The sequence below is a fragment of the Mustela nivalis genome (genome assembly GCF_964662115.1).
Source record: "Mustela nivalis genome assembly, chromosome: 3".
Classification (NCBI taxonomy): domain Eukaryota; kingdom Metazoa; phylum Chordata; class Mammalia; order Carnivora; family Mustelidae; genus Mustela; species Mustela nivalis.
In genome coordinates this window covers 123,277,929-123,290,648 of record NC_139022.1, presented here as the reverse complement: position 1 = coordinate 123,290,648, position 12,720 = coordinate 123,277,929, and the positions used below count along the sequence as shown (strand labels likewise).

The 12,720-nt window shown below is 52.6% G+C and overlaps 1 protein-coding gene across 2 annotated transcripts in view; it reads right to left on the bottom strand.

Moving 5' to 3' along the window:
* The window catches only part of SLIT3 (slit guidance ligand 3), a gene marked incomplete at its 5' end in the record, with an annotated part of 594,733 nt that overhangs the window by 5,415 nt on the left and 576,598 nt on the right, over positions 1–12,720 (bottom strand). For both annotated transcript variants that reach the window (XM_082724113.1, XM_082724112.1), the window contains 4 exons: positions 155–360; positions 1,096–1,381; positions 2,585–2,739; positions 11,198–11,328. In XM_082724113.1, the coding sequence (XP_082580239.1) occupies positions 155–360; positions 1,096–1,381; positions 2,585–2,739; positions 11,198–11,328 (778 nt within the window). The remainder of the gene's footprint in view (positions 1–154; positions 361–1,095; positions 1,382–2,584; positions 2,740–11,197; positions 11,329–12,720) is intronic.

The following is a 12,720-nucleotide window of genomic DNA, read 5'->3' as shown; positions in this document are numbered from 1 at the left end:
CAGAGAGGGAAGGTGTTCCCACATTTTCACCATGAAGGTGCAAGAGCACGCAGCCTCTGGGCGGGAACTGGACTGTTGGCAGTCTGGATCCACAGTCTAGCTCTGCCTCCCATGGCCGCCTCCAGTCCCCCTCCCCTGCGCACAGTGAACCCACCTTGCTCGCAGTGCTCCCCACTAAAGCCAGGCTGGCACAGGCAGAAGGGCTCCCCTCGATCAGAGAAATGGCATTGTCCCTGGTGACACTTGAAGGCAGAACAGGCGTTGGAGTCATTCTTGTGATCACACGTGGCCCCGCTGTAGCCTTCTGCACACTTGCACACGTACGAGGTCCCAGCTGGCACACATTTCCCGCGGTTGCAGCTGTTGGCAGAGGACAGAATGAGAAAGGGGAAGGCAGAGCACTGCAGAGGTTTTCTCTGTCCACCACAGCCAAGGCCCAGGCTCAGAGTGGGTCCTTGTAGGTCTTCTCCATTCCATAGTCTGCCCTCTGCTAGCTCAGGGGCTGAGCAGCAGCATCCGACCTGCTGGAGGCTCAGATGGCGCCAAGTCAGCTGCCAGCTGTGGCCACGAGGCTGGCTGGCTTGCCAACTCCCCTCTCCAAGTGGCAGGTACTTGCTCTGAAGCAGCTAAGCGTTCTCTAAATGTTGTAATTGCTCTGGCAGCTTAATTGATAACATCACTCGTGTACACCCCCTCCCCCCAGCACCTCCCACCCACCCACAGCAGTGCCAGGCAAGGGGATAAGTGCTTTACACCTGACATCATTCTTACCTTCTACAATCCCCTCTCTGCGGCTTTGATGCTGCACATAGTCTTACCCACATCTCTGAGATGGAGACACTGATGCTGAAACTCACCGTCATTCCACTTGACGGAGATAGGTGCTCTCAGCAAGGTCCTCACACATGGTCTCTAAGGGGGACCTGCTGTGGGCTGTGTGAGCTCTTGCCCGCTGGAGCAGTCACACTGACGTGGGTTCTGGGGACCGTCTGACCACAGTCCTTCCAGCTTTCCTCAGTGCCGCTTTTTGGGCAGGGAAGGGCTACAGGCAGGGACTGAGTCCGTGTGGGGAGCCCGGGCTCGCAGGGCACTGACCTGTGGCCCAGACAGGGGTCCCGGACTTCCTGGTCGCACAGCGGGCCGGTCCAGCCCGGGTGGCACTCGCACACCACGCTGTCCTTCTCCACGGAGCGGCACAGGCCATGCTTGCACACGGTGCAGGACTTGCAGCCGGGGGACACTCCCAGGGCTTGCGGCGGGAGGGCCTTGAAGTCTTGCAGCTCATTGTTGATGCGCACCTCATGGATGCAGCCGTGGAAGCCGCCCAGCGGCCGGTCTGTGCCCTGGCGCAGGGCCGAGAGGCCCGTGGAGGTGGGGATGCCTGTGGGAGGGGTGCCGGGACAGCTGCCTGAAGACCTTCCCCTGCCCACCAGCCCCTCCGAGCCTGAAGGAGGGCTCGGGGTGCTCAGAGTTGAGTACTCACAGCTCTGACCATCTGCTGTTCAGATGGAGGGAATGGACCGAAGCTGGGGCCCACAGCCACACGAGGGCTCCTAGCCTTTGTCCTGTACTTGAACTCTTTAAAAAACCTCAATTTGCTGCCATCATTTTAAGTATAGAAAATTTCCCCCCCAAACCCTTATTTCAAACTTCTTTAGAAATAGAAGGTCTGGCTTGCCACAGGGCCACACCTGCTGGACAGAGGAGGACCACCCCCTCCAGGCAGGGGACAGAGGGTGTATCCCATTCCTCTGATGTCCCCACCAGACCTCCCCTGCCCCTTGTCACGGCTCCACAGAACATAGGGCGGGAGAGCTAGAGTTTGGGAAATAAGGGGTTTTGGGGAGCAGCCTTGCTCTGTGGAACTTCGGGGATTTCCAGTGGGGGAGAAACTATGTCCCTTCTGGGACTGCTCTTGATGCAAGGCTTTCTCTGGGCCCCTGGCACCTGGATCAGCTGTGAACAGAACAGATTCCTGAGCCTTCCAGAGGGGTCTCCTCGGCAGGGAGGCCTTGGGAATCTCTTTGTTGCACAAGCTGCTCTGGTGACTTTTGTTTTCTTTTGCACATAACCCTTTGAGAATTACAGGCCCTGGGCTGCATTTCAGGCCCAGGCTCTGCCAGACAGATGGCTACTTCCTTTTTGGCCTTTGTATGACCTTCATCTCAAACGTGTACTACATAACGTCACCTGAGCCCCACAGTGTTTGACGTGGTGGCAGAGCAGAGGGAATGTGACCTGAAGTCTGTGGATGGTAGGGCCTGGATTTGACCCCCCGTCTCCTCCCACCCCTTTCCACCTTCACCTTTCCCCACCATCCCCATCATCTTTGTCTCCTGAACCACTTGTAGTTCCCCAGAAGGGGCCTATATTCTCTCCTTCTCCTCCTCGCCATGATCTGCCTATTTACCCTTTAGGGTAATCAGCTTGGTTGTCACTACCTCCAGGAAGCCTTTCCTGATATGCTTTGGCAGTGGATGGTGAGATCAGGGGAACCCCGGGCAGTAGGCCGGGGTGGGTGCCCAAGCACAGAGGGTGGGTGGGAGGTGGAGGTGATGGGGATGGGAGAGGAAAAGGGCCTTACCTCCAAGGTAGAGGGGGCTGTTGATGCCTACTGCCGGCTGCTTCTGGAGCTTTCCCAGGCTCTTGGGGGCTCCTTTATCCACCACCAGGTTCAGGGTCTGGTTTAGCATCACCAGCTCCACACTGTGAAACTGCCCATCATTCACGGTCTCCACACTGGGCAGGAGAGAAGGGGCGAGAATCAGAGGGTTTGCTGGGTGCCTCCCACAGCCAGGCACTGGCCCATGAACTTGGCCAGCATTCCGAGCATTTTGTATTTTTCATTTGGAAATAACTTCAAACTTAAATAAGTTGCAAAAGTAGAAACAGTACAGAGAATACTTCTTAAACCCATAGATTCTCCTATTAGCCCCACTTGCTTTATCATGAATTTTCTGTCTCCATACCCATCTATCTCCATAGACATGCATACACACAGATGTATATACATATATACACTGAATCCTTTAAAAGTTACATACCTTTCCCTTACCCCAAAATGCCTCAGTGTGCATTTCCTAAGGACATGGATATTCTCTTACAGAAGCAAGCTGCAATTTTCAACTTTGGTAAATTTAACATTGGTAACATACTTGTATCTACTCAGGCTGGATTTTAATTTTTCAGTGGATCCAGTAGTATCTTTATAGCACTTTCCCCCCTTTCCAGTACAAGAGCCAGTCTATGGCCATGTTATGCATTCAGTTATATTATTTGCATTTCTTTCTTGAATTTTATAGAGTTAAGCAGACTCATCCTCAGACCACCTTCTCAATATTTGCTCTAGGGTATGCCACGAGGACCATTATTAACATGTTTTTCTTCAATTGCTCCATTTCCCCCATAAGCATCAGTAAGGATATAAAGCTAGCATTGTTCTAAGGACTCCTGCCCATGAAAAGAATATTTCAGGGTGATTTATATTTTTGCTAGTACGTATGAAAAATAAAGGCTCTCAATTAAAGTGTCAATAGTTTGTGGCATCTAATTCATCTCCTGCACCTCCGGCAGTCTGCTGACCATACATGGATTAGAACACCGCACAACACTGCTTCACATGTTTACAGCATTACAGAAACGAGGAAAGAGGGGTGCCTGGGGGCGCTCAGTCAGTTAAGCGTCTGCCTTCGGCTTAGGTCATGATCTCAGGGTCCTGGGACCAAGCCCTGGGACAGGCTCCCTGCTCAGCAGAGTCTGCTTCTCCCTCTGCTCCCACCATAGGTAATCTCTCTCCCTCCTCATAAATAAACAGATAGATAAATAGATAGTTAAAATCTTTAAAAAAGAGAAGGAGACAGAAGGTCAAGGAGGTCAAATAATGCTCCCAGGTCCCCACAACTAGAGCAGGACTGTACACTGAGGTCCATCTAGCTTTAAAGCCCACACATATGCTCCTCTCCCGTGTTGCCTCCCTTAGTCCCAGCAGCCCTCAGTGAGGGCTCAGGAGGGAAGTGCAAGAGCCAGGCATCGTGCTGAATGGCTCTCCGCTCTTTTTGGACCCTCACCATCATTCTGTCAAGTGACATCAGATACCCCATTTCACAGATCAGACCAATGAGGCCCAGAGAGGTAAAAGGATTTGTCTGAAGTCATCCAGCTAATATGTTCCAAAAAGAGAATGCATAGGCAAAATTTTGACCCCAAAGTTCTGCTCTTTCTGCTATTTGATCCTTGGTCGGGGCTGGGAGGGAGCCTTGAGCGCAGGTGACAGGCATTTGGAAATACTGTACTCTTTCTCTGAGCGCTCAAGTGGAGAAGGAGCCTCCACATTCACCACCGCCATCCGACTGGAGAGAGCAGAGTTCGGCTGCCTCCTCAGCCCTTTTCGACTGAAGGGAGTTTCAGCAGAGAGATGAGGAAAATACTTGGGGGAAGAGAGGCTCACGTGGGGTGGAGTGGAGAAAGCGGAGTCTGTTCTAGCCCCTTCCTTGGCGGCCCCGTGACCACTCAGAACCCCTCTGGTCTCCGTCTCCTCATCTGTAACAGGGGGAGGACAACCTGACAGAATTAGCATGATGAGCGAATCAGAGGAGGTACTTGAAGGTGCTTTACAGGCTGTAAATCACTGGGAAAATGTGACCATCATCAGTAGCATTGGCTGGTCCGTTAACAGCAGCAGGAACCCACCATTGCCTGCAAACTAGCGGCTCCTGCTCTCATGCTGATGATCTCTGGGAGAAAGGGCTGGTTGAGGGGGACGTGCAGGGGCGCAGGACCCCCCCAAACCCATCATGACCGTTCTCTTCCCTCCCAGCCATCCACCCTCCGTCCGTCATCTGCCCTTGCAGCCGTCCGTCTCCCACCCACTGGGTGTCTGCTCTGAGCCCCACTGTCCCAGGAGCTAGAGATCGGCGGCCAACAGGACAGACACTCACAGAGCCCACGCTTCCTCAGCCTTCCCCAAACCAAACGACCAATATGTCAGCGTACGGGTAGGTCCAGAAATAGGGCAACAGGGGTGGAGCGGTAGCTAAGAGTCCACTGGAGGATCTCATTTGTGATGGGGAGCCAGGAAGTTAGAAGAAGATGGAGCTATTCAATTCCAGTAGCTTCTAACTGCTCTAAGTAGTGAGCTGAGGAAAAGGCTGAGACCTGTGCTCCCGAAGATGAGTTGATGGTGGGTTGGGGGGAATGAGGCCCGTGTGTGGAGACTACAAGCTTCCGACCTGGAGTCCTAATACAGCTTTTAAACATACATGCAAGAACATACAGCTGTGTCCCCAGACCATCTGGCAAACTGACGTTGTCCTGAATGAGCTCCCCATCCCCGAGCCATGTGACTAACGCTGGGCAGCCACCTGTCAGAGACGGAGCTGTAGAGAGGCCATGGCTCTGGGTGGGTGGTCTTGGCATTCCCTTCTGACCAAAATTCAGGGAGTCTGAGGCGGCTGTTATAAACACACAGACACAGTGAACAAACACATGCCACTAACCCCTTCCTGGCCACGGGCGCTAAGCCCGTTGCTTGCTTCCTTCCTGGGCTCCACGTGCTGGCCCAGGCCCTGGCACGCCTTCACTGAGGGCCCCAGCCTGGAGACAGTGGTTTGGTAGGAGCCGCAGGAGCAGAGAGGACGTGAGGCCACCCCCGCCCCTGCCCCTGAGTAACTGCTAGGCTCCCCAGTGCCCTAGCCATTTGGGTCTGTGGAAGGCCTCCTCTGATTCCCACAAGGGGAGTCATAGGCTTCCTCTGGCTATAGTCTTCTGCTAGGTCATGCTCGGGTGTTGGAGAGATCTGCTCTCACATGAGCCTTCCAACTGAGGTACCCTGGGCAAATCCCACCACTCTGTAGACCTGAGGTTCCATTTCCACACTCCAGCAATGGCACAGAGGTCGACCTCACCATGCTCTGATGGACAGCACATGGTTCCTGATACCTAGCAAGCATTCAAAGGTAGAATGATGATCTCCTCCACCCTGACCCTGGGCTTGGAGTTGGGTGTGGCAGGAGGGACCGAGTCAGGGAGCAGGTTCATGGACCCTAGAAGAGCTCTTCTACCTTCCAGCGGCCCAGGGCTTTTGGTTTCTGTTTCCGCTGGCTAATAACCATCACTGAGGAAGGCACTCATGAGCCCCATTTTACAGGGAAGGAACCAAGGACACATTGCTAGGAGGTGGGAGAAGTGAGGTTCAAAGTCAGGACTTGTTCCAAATCCAAAGCTCCCATAACCTGTGCCAGTAGGGGCTCCTGGGTTAATAGGATGCCTTCCTGGTACATCTCTGTTAGGGTTTCCTGGAGGTGAAGCCTAAAGCCAGTGGTTTTCAGACTGCAGGTCCCTGGAGGTTTGGGGTAGGTGGTGCTCCAGGTTCTGATTATCCACCACCATCTCATAAATCAGGGTGGCTCCATCTCCTCTCACTGTTTTCTCCTTGGTAATCTTGGCCCTTGAAGTAAATGAGAAAAATGGCTCTGCTGCTCTAAGAAAAAAGGTTGGGGTAAAACAGACAAAACCCCCAAAAAGCAACCTGAAACTATCTGCTGTTAACTCTAAAAGAAAGGATCCTACTAAGTTTCCAAGCCCCATTAATTAGTCTCCTGGAGAGAGATATAGGGATTACAGGGGAGACAACTGGGCTCAAGAGTCTTCCTCAGTAGCCACTGGGCCAGATGCACCAGCACCACGTGGGAGGTGGAGAGCCGTGGGCATGTCCGAGCTAGCTGGGTGGCTCCTGTCTGGGAACGCATGAGGACATTTCGAGTTCTACTTCCTCCCTCCCTCTTCCGTTCTTCTTTCCTTCCTTCCCTGCATTTCTCCCTCCTGGCCTCCTTCCTTCCTCCTCCTTTCTCCCCTCCCTTCTTTCCTTCATCCATCCTTCCTGCCTGCCTCCCCTCCCTCTGCATTTTTTAAAGTAGGCTCCTTGCCAAGTTGGACTCACAACCCAGAGATCAAGACCCGAGCTGAGATAGAAACCTGAGCTGAGATTAAGAGTCAGGTGTTTAATTGACTGAGCCACCCAGGCGCCACCTCTTCTGCTTTTTTTTTTTTTTTTAAGATTTTTATTTATTTATTTGACAGAGAGAAATCACAAGTACACTGAGAGGCAGGCAGAGAGAGAGAGAGAGAAGGAAGCAGGCTCCCTGCTGAGCAGAGAGCCTGATGCGGGACTCGATCCCAGGACCCTGAGATCATGACCTGAGCCGAAGGCAGCGGCTTAACCCACTGAGCCACCCAGGCGCCCCTCTTCTGCTTTTAATACCAATAGCAGGCACATGTTCTGTGCTACTCTGTGCTAAGCACTTGACCTGCATTCTCTCACTTAGCCCTAATAACCCCCAGAGGAGAGGTACAATTTTTTTTTCCATTTAGCCTAAGGCTCAGAGACTTAAGGTGTCCAGCTCACAGTCTTAAAGTGGAAGTGGTGAAGGCAAGACTGAAACCCAGGATCCCAAGCCACAGGACCCTACTCCACCATGAAATGAATCATCATTCCTCCAGGTACTGGGCATGTTCACCTGGATGCTGTTGTGGCCACTAGGTGGCGATAGAGCCTTACAGGACCAAATCGTCCCTGGGAGTTCAGTTAATTGGTAGCGGGAGACATCAAGACCAGGAGGTAGAGACACCAGCCCCCTGCCCTGCCCCCCAACTCCTGGACTGTGTCTGCATGGTCTTTCTCTCCCTCTCTCTTGTCCTGGCCGTTATGCCCCAGCATGGTGGAAAAGTGGGTTCTGGTGGGAACCTGACCTGGGTTTGACTCTCTGTTCCGCCACTTTGCTGGCTTGTGTGCTACGGGGCCAAAGACTTCATCTGCGCATTATGCAGCTCATCCCTAAAATAAAAGTGATGACACTTGCCCGGGACTTGTGCGGAGGGACAAGGGAGAAAAAGACCTTGGCAGTGGATGGGACTATGGTAATTAAGACTCAGGGAGCCTGCACTGTGGGCTAAACAGAGTTGTCTTGTGGCCCACATTTAAACACTGAGCTATTTCACATAGAAAGCCTGGGTTTCTAGCTTCTCTTAATGATCTACATTCCCACAAGGCAGCATCTGCTGGAGCTGAGGTCAGCAGTCCCTTTGGACAAAGCCTCTGCTCTCCAGGCTACCACAGTCCACTTTCCCGAGTCTGTTACCTTACTTGGCCCCTTGGCCTCGCTGGTAGGAAATAATGCCTGAATTCCCTCTGACAAGTCTCAGAACTCAGCAATAGCGCAGCCTGTTCCCATTCTGGGGCAGGTAGGGGCTCAGACAGGCTTTACTGTGTGTTTGCCCTAGAGCCTAGGGTAGGACCTTGAAGTACAGCACCCCCACCTGTGACTACAGCTGGGCAGATGAAAAAAATCAGGCACCCCCATGAAAGCGGCCCAGAAAGCAGCTGCTCCAAGCCTACAAATCCCTGCTGGGGGTGCTAACTTCTCATTCTCACTCTGGGGGCTGTCCATGGGGCCTCAGTGGGCAAAATTTTGCAAGCTGCCAATTCCCCTGATTAAATTAGCTTTGGTTTGACACCCTGGCCCTGAGGCTGAGGAGGCCTTCCTAGGTGGCCAGAGGTCACCACAGTGACTCTGTGCTCTGCATTAACTCCAGCCCCTAAGCATGGCTTCTGTGCATGCAGACGGGGTCTGGGAGAGACTGTCTCCCCCTGCCCAGGGCCTTCTCACTTCTCCGCCTGTGGAAATGCTTGTCAGCTCCAGTTCCAGCCTGAGCTCAAATGTTACCTCTTCCTCCAGGGAGCCTTCTCCGGTTCTTTGAACAGAAATGTCTGCTCCTTCGATGTCCCTTAGCATGTACCAGTGTCTTCTGGGAGACCTATTCAATTCTGCTTCTGTGACTATTGCTTGTTTCTACACCTGCCTTCTTTTCTGGATTGTGTCCTGTTTAACTCTGTGTTGCCCATACCTAGTCCAGGGCCCGGCCCACATAAGGCGTCTGGGAGATGTTTACTGAGTGAAAGAGCACACTGCTGGGACACAGTGGGTGCTGCCTCCGAGAAGCCTAGAAACAAACCCATTTTAAATACAGGATTTCTGGAGACTTGGGTCCTTAAGGACTGTGAGTGGCAGGACACTAAGGGTCTGTCCCTAGGCTTGGCACGCAGACCTAGACATGGGCATCCTTTATTGGGTTTGTCCCAGGGGTAAGAGAGAGAGCCTGGGGTCTCCCCGGAGCCCTGCACTAACCCTCAGCCCACTGGCTCCCTGACAAGGGCTGTAGGAGAGAATTCTCTAGCTTCCCATTTCATTCCTCACATCCCGAGTCAGGCATTAGCAAAAGGTTCCAGCATTCTCACCGCAACATGATCCCTTAAGAGCTCATGTCAGTGTGGGGCATGGGCCCCCAGCTCCGGACAGAGCCCAACCTCTCCTGAGGCGTTCTTCTGCAACACTTCTGTCTGAAACATGCCCAAGTCAAGGCTCAGTTTGTCAAACACCTTCGCACCCCCAGCCCTCAACAACACCCCCAAAAATGCATCCTGCGATTATGTACAGTGCACAGGGGGAGGAAAGAGACGTTTCCAGAGTGTGTGAAAGAGCACTTTACTGGGGCACCACCAGTCCTGCCACAGAGAAGACTGTTTGGAAACAAACCCGTTTTAAATATAGGCTTTCAGATGTGTCTGACACCACAGGCCCATGACCATGACCAGTGGCTCCAAGAACACAGACGTTGGGAGCCCCTGACTCTAAGGGAACTCTTGAGGCCATTGAGGTGAGTTCCTTCTTCTGGTGTCCGCTGTAGCCCACTGTCCTAACCTGCCTGGGGTTCCCTCCACCCACCCTCTGCTGTGCACCTTCTGTCTGGTCCAGCCCTTTGAGCTGTCCCTTAGGCTGGTCTTTGCTCTCCTCCTGGCCTGCTCGCCCACCTGCTCTCCCTGCTCATGTAAACTCCACCCTTCCTGCCTCTACTCCACAAAAGGCTCTTCCTCCAGGAAAGCTTCCTGTGTAAGCTGCCACTTCAAGACTTGTGCATTGAAATCACCTGGAGGCTCCTTAAAACTGATGGCTGGGCCCCAGCCCAGAGCTTGTCCGTAGGTGTGGGGGGAGGTCTGAAAATGGGCATGTCTGACAAGTTTCTGGCTGCTGCTGCTCTGGGACCCCACTTTGAGAACCACTGGTTTAAACCAATGGTTTTCAGCTGGGCTTGTTGGGAGTTGTTTTGGGGGCCCTTCATGAGAGTAAGTATGAGGGAAGAAACTTTGCCCCCTCTCAGCCCTGACAGGGGACAGTTTTGCTTCGGTGTATTTAATATTTTGATTTCAGTATAGAGTTGTGACTGCATAACTGACTTAGCTCCTGGGAAAAAAGTCTGTAAACTGCTGGCCATCCCCAATCCCAGTGAACGTGCGCCTGCCTCTAGAGGGGAAGGCTGGCCTCCAGATGTGGTCTCTCTCATATACGTGCTCTCCCCCCAAGAAATGGCTCTCCTGCCACCGGCAGTTTTTATGTGATTTTAGGTGTAACACAAATATTTCTCATTTTAATGGTGATTTTTGTAATAATTACAAAAATAGAACTAAAATAACTTATTAGCTTAGTATTTATTTTACTGAGGAGTAGAAAAAACACTAACACTGAACTAGCATATCTGTGATTTCACCAATGATACGACTTAAGATGAAGCTGAAAGGGAAGAGGGCGCGGATTTAAAAGCTGATGTAAAGCGGCCTGCTATGGAACAGGACAGCTGATGCGCCGTATTTTTATAGTTATACAGAAAAATCAGGGTGACTGTTGGAAAGACTGAAGTTTAGGGAAAAACCATCCTTCAGAACAGTTTGAAAGTCACTTAAGGAAGAGTCCTGCTCCCTCTGCTCCGGGATGTCTTCCCCTTGAGTTGCAAGCTAATCTCCCCCTGTTTTCTTTCTTAAACTAATAAAAGATTAGGATGACATTTTGAAAAGGGCAGCTCATTAAGCAGCCTCATCCGCATTGGCGCACGAGCTCCTGCACAGTAGCCAGCTGGCCATTTATCTTATGGTAATGAGGTGTCATCTCCCCGCGGGGGTCGGCCTTCCTCTTCCTCGAGCGTCCTGCCTCTTCCTCCAGCATAGCCCCTCCCCCTCCCACCCGAAGATCTGAGCTGGGGAAAGTGGGGTGGGGGGGGCGTGGGGCGGGCAGGGAGGAGCGGCTTCAGAGCGGCCCCTGGCTTCTCCTCTAGGGGTTCGTGCCTTGACAGGTGGCGCTGTGGTTCCTACCTGTACACCGTGGTGGGTGGGGAGCTCAGACTGTCATAGACAAGCCTCACGTGGCCCTGGTACAGCTCCAGCGCCAGGGGGTCGTTGTCTCCCTTGTAGAGAAGGATGCCATTGTCCTTGTCCGTGGCCACCTGGAGAGAGGCATGTGGGTTAGGGCTCCCCTGAGGCCTGGCCTCCCCAACCCCGCCCTCACAGAGACCTCTTGCAGAGGGCATCTTCTGGATGAACCCCAGATCTGAATCCACGTTCCCATTTCCTCCTCTGTCTAGTCTGGGAGTTTCCCAGAGCGCAGATACTTACCCTCCAGCAAGTGCGGATGGAGCAATTCAATTCAGTAACTATTTACTGAGGACCCACTATGTGCCACTTTATGTACAGGAACATTAGATTATTATGTATAAGATATATATACATATACATAAGTATATAACATATATAGAATATATAATCACGTATTTTATTGTGTGTGCGGGTGGTGGGGGTGGGGTCAGGAGCCTTGAGTGCTAATTGCTTCTCCCACCAGCACACAATGTGATCCCACCCAATCCTCGCTCCCCTCCGGGCCTCAGTCTCTCTGTATAAAGTATGATAATAATCATGAACAAAATGCTAACAATGACCATTGCATTCAGTGTTTACCATGAGCGAGGCACTGTGTTAAGAGTCATCTGGGGAGTTTTTAAAAACACCTGTGTCTAGGCTTTACCCCAAATCAACTCCAGATGAATCTCTGGGGGGCAGGGCCCAGGCAAAGATAATTGTAGGAGTTCTACAGGTGATTCTAGTGGTGCCAGGGCTGAGAGCCCCTGGTTTCAGAGGCTGCTGCCCAGAGGGCACCGTGCTGCAGGGATGGGATCCTCTGACCAGCCTGTCTGCTCCCACCACCTAGCACAAGTGCAGCCTGAAGGACTAGAAACGGAGCAGATGGTCTGACGGGACCTCTGGATGTCTGTGGCGCGGGCTAACCGGGACCCAACATTCAGGTGCCTGGGTCCGTGGGACAGAGAGGGGAAGGCAGGAGGGCAAGGAGGAGAATGCAGGAGAGGCGGACGGTAGCCAGAGCCGCCTCCTTGTGAGTGCCCAGGGTCAACCCTCATCTCAGAGGCCTGCCGGCTGCACTGGGTGTTCCAAAAGCCAAGGCAGTCTGAACGCTGTGCGTTTCTGCAGCCGCACGCACCTGCCAGGGGCCTGGACACAAAGGCACTCAACAGATCTGTGTTGAATAAATATTTTTGCCATAAGCTTAAAGCTGGGCCAGTGCGGCCATAAGCAAAAGGAGAGCAGGGCTCTAGTTAGTGCCACGTGGCGGGGGCCACTAGCTGGTCTGCATCCCTTTGCTGTGTCTCTGGGGTTCTTCTTCCCCAGCAAGCTGCTAGGCAGGGGCCTGCTGCTTCTCAACCCCATTCTATCCCTGTTCCACCCCTCCCAGAAGCATTTAGGTCACCCAGAGATGCATTTTGGAATAAATGCACAGGTAAGGAACTTGAAAGAAGTTAGCTGGAAAAGAATTTGGTTCCTACTAA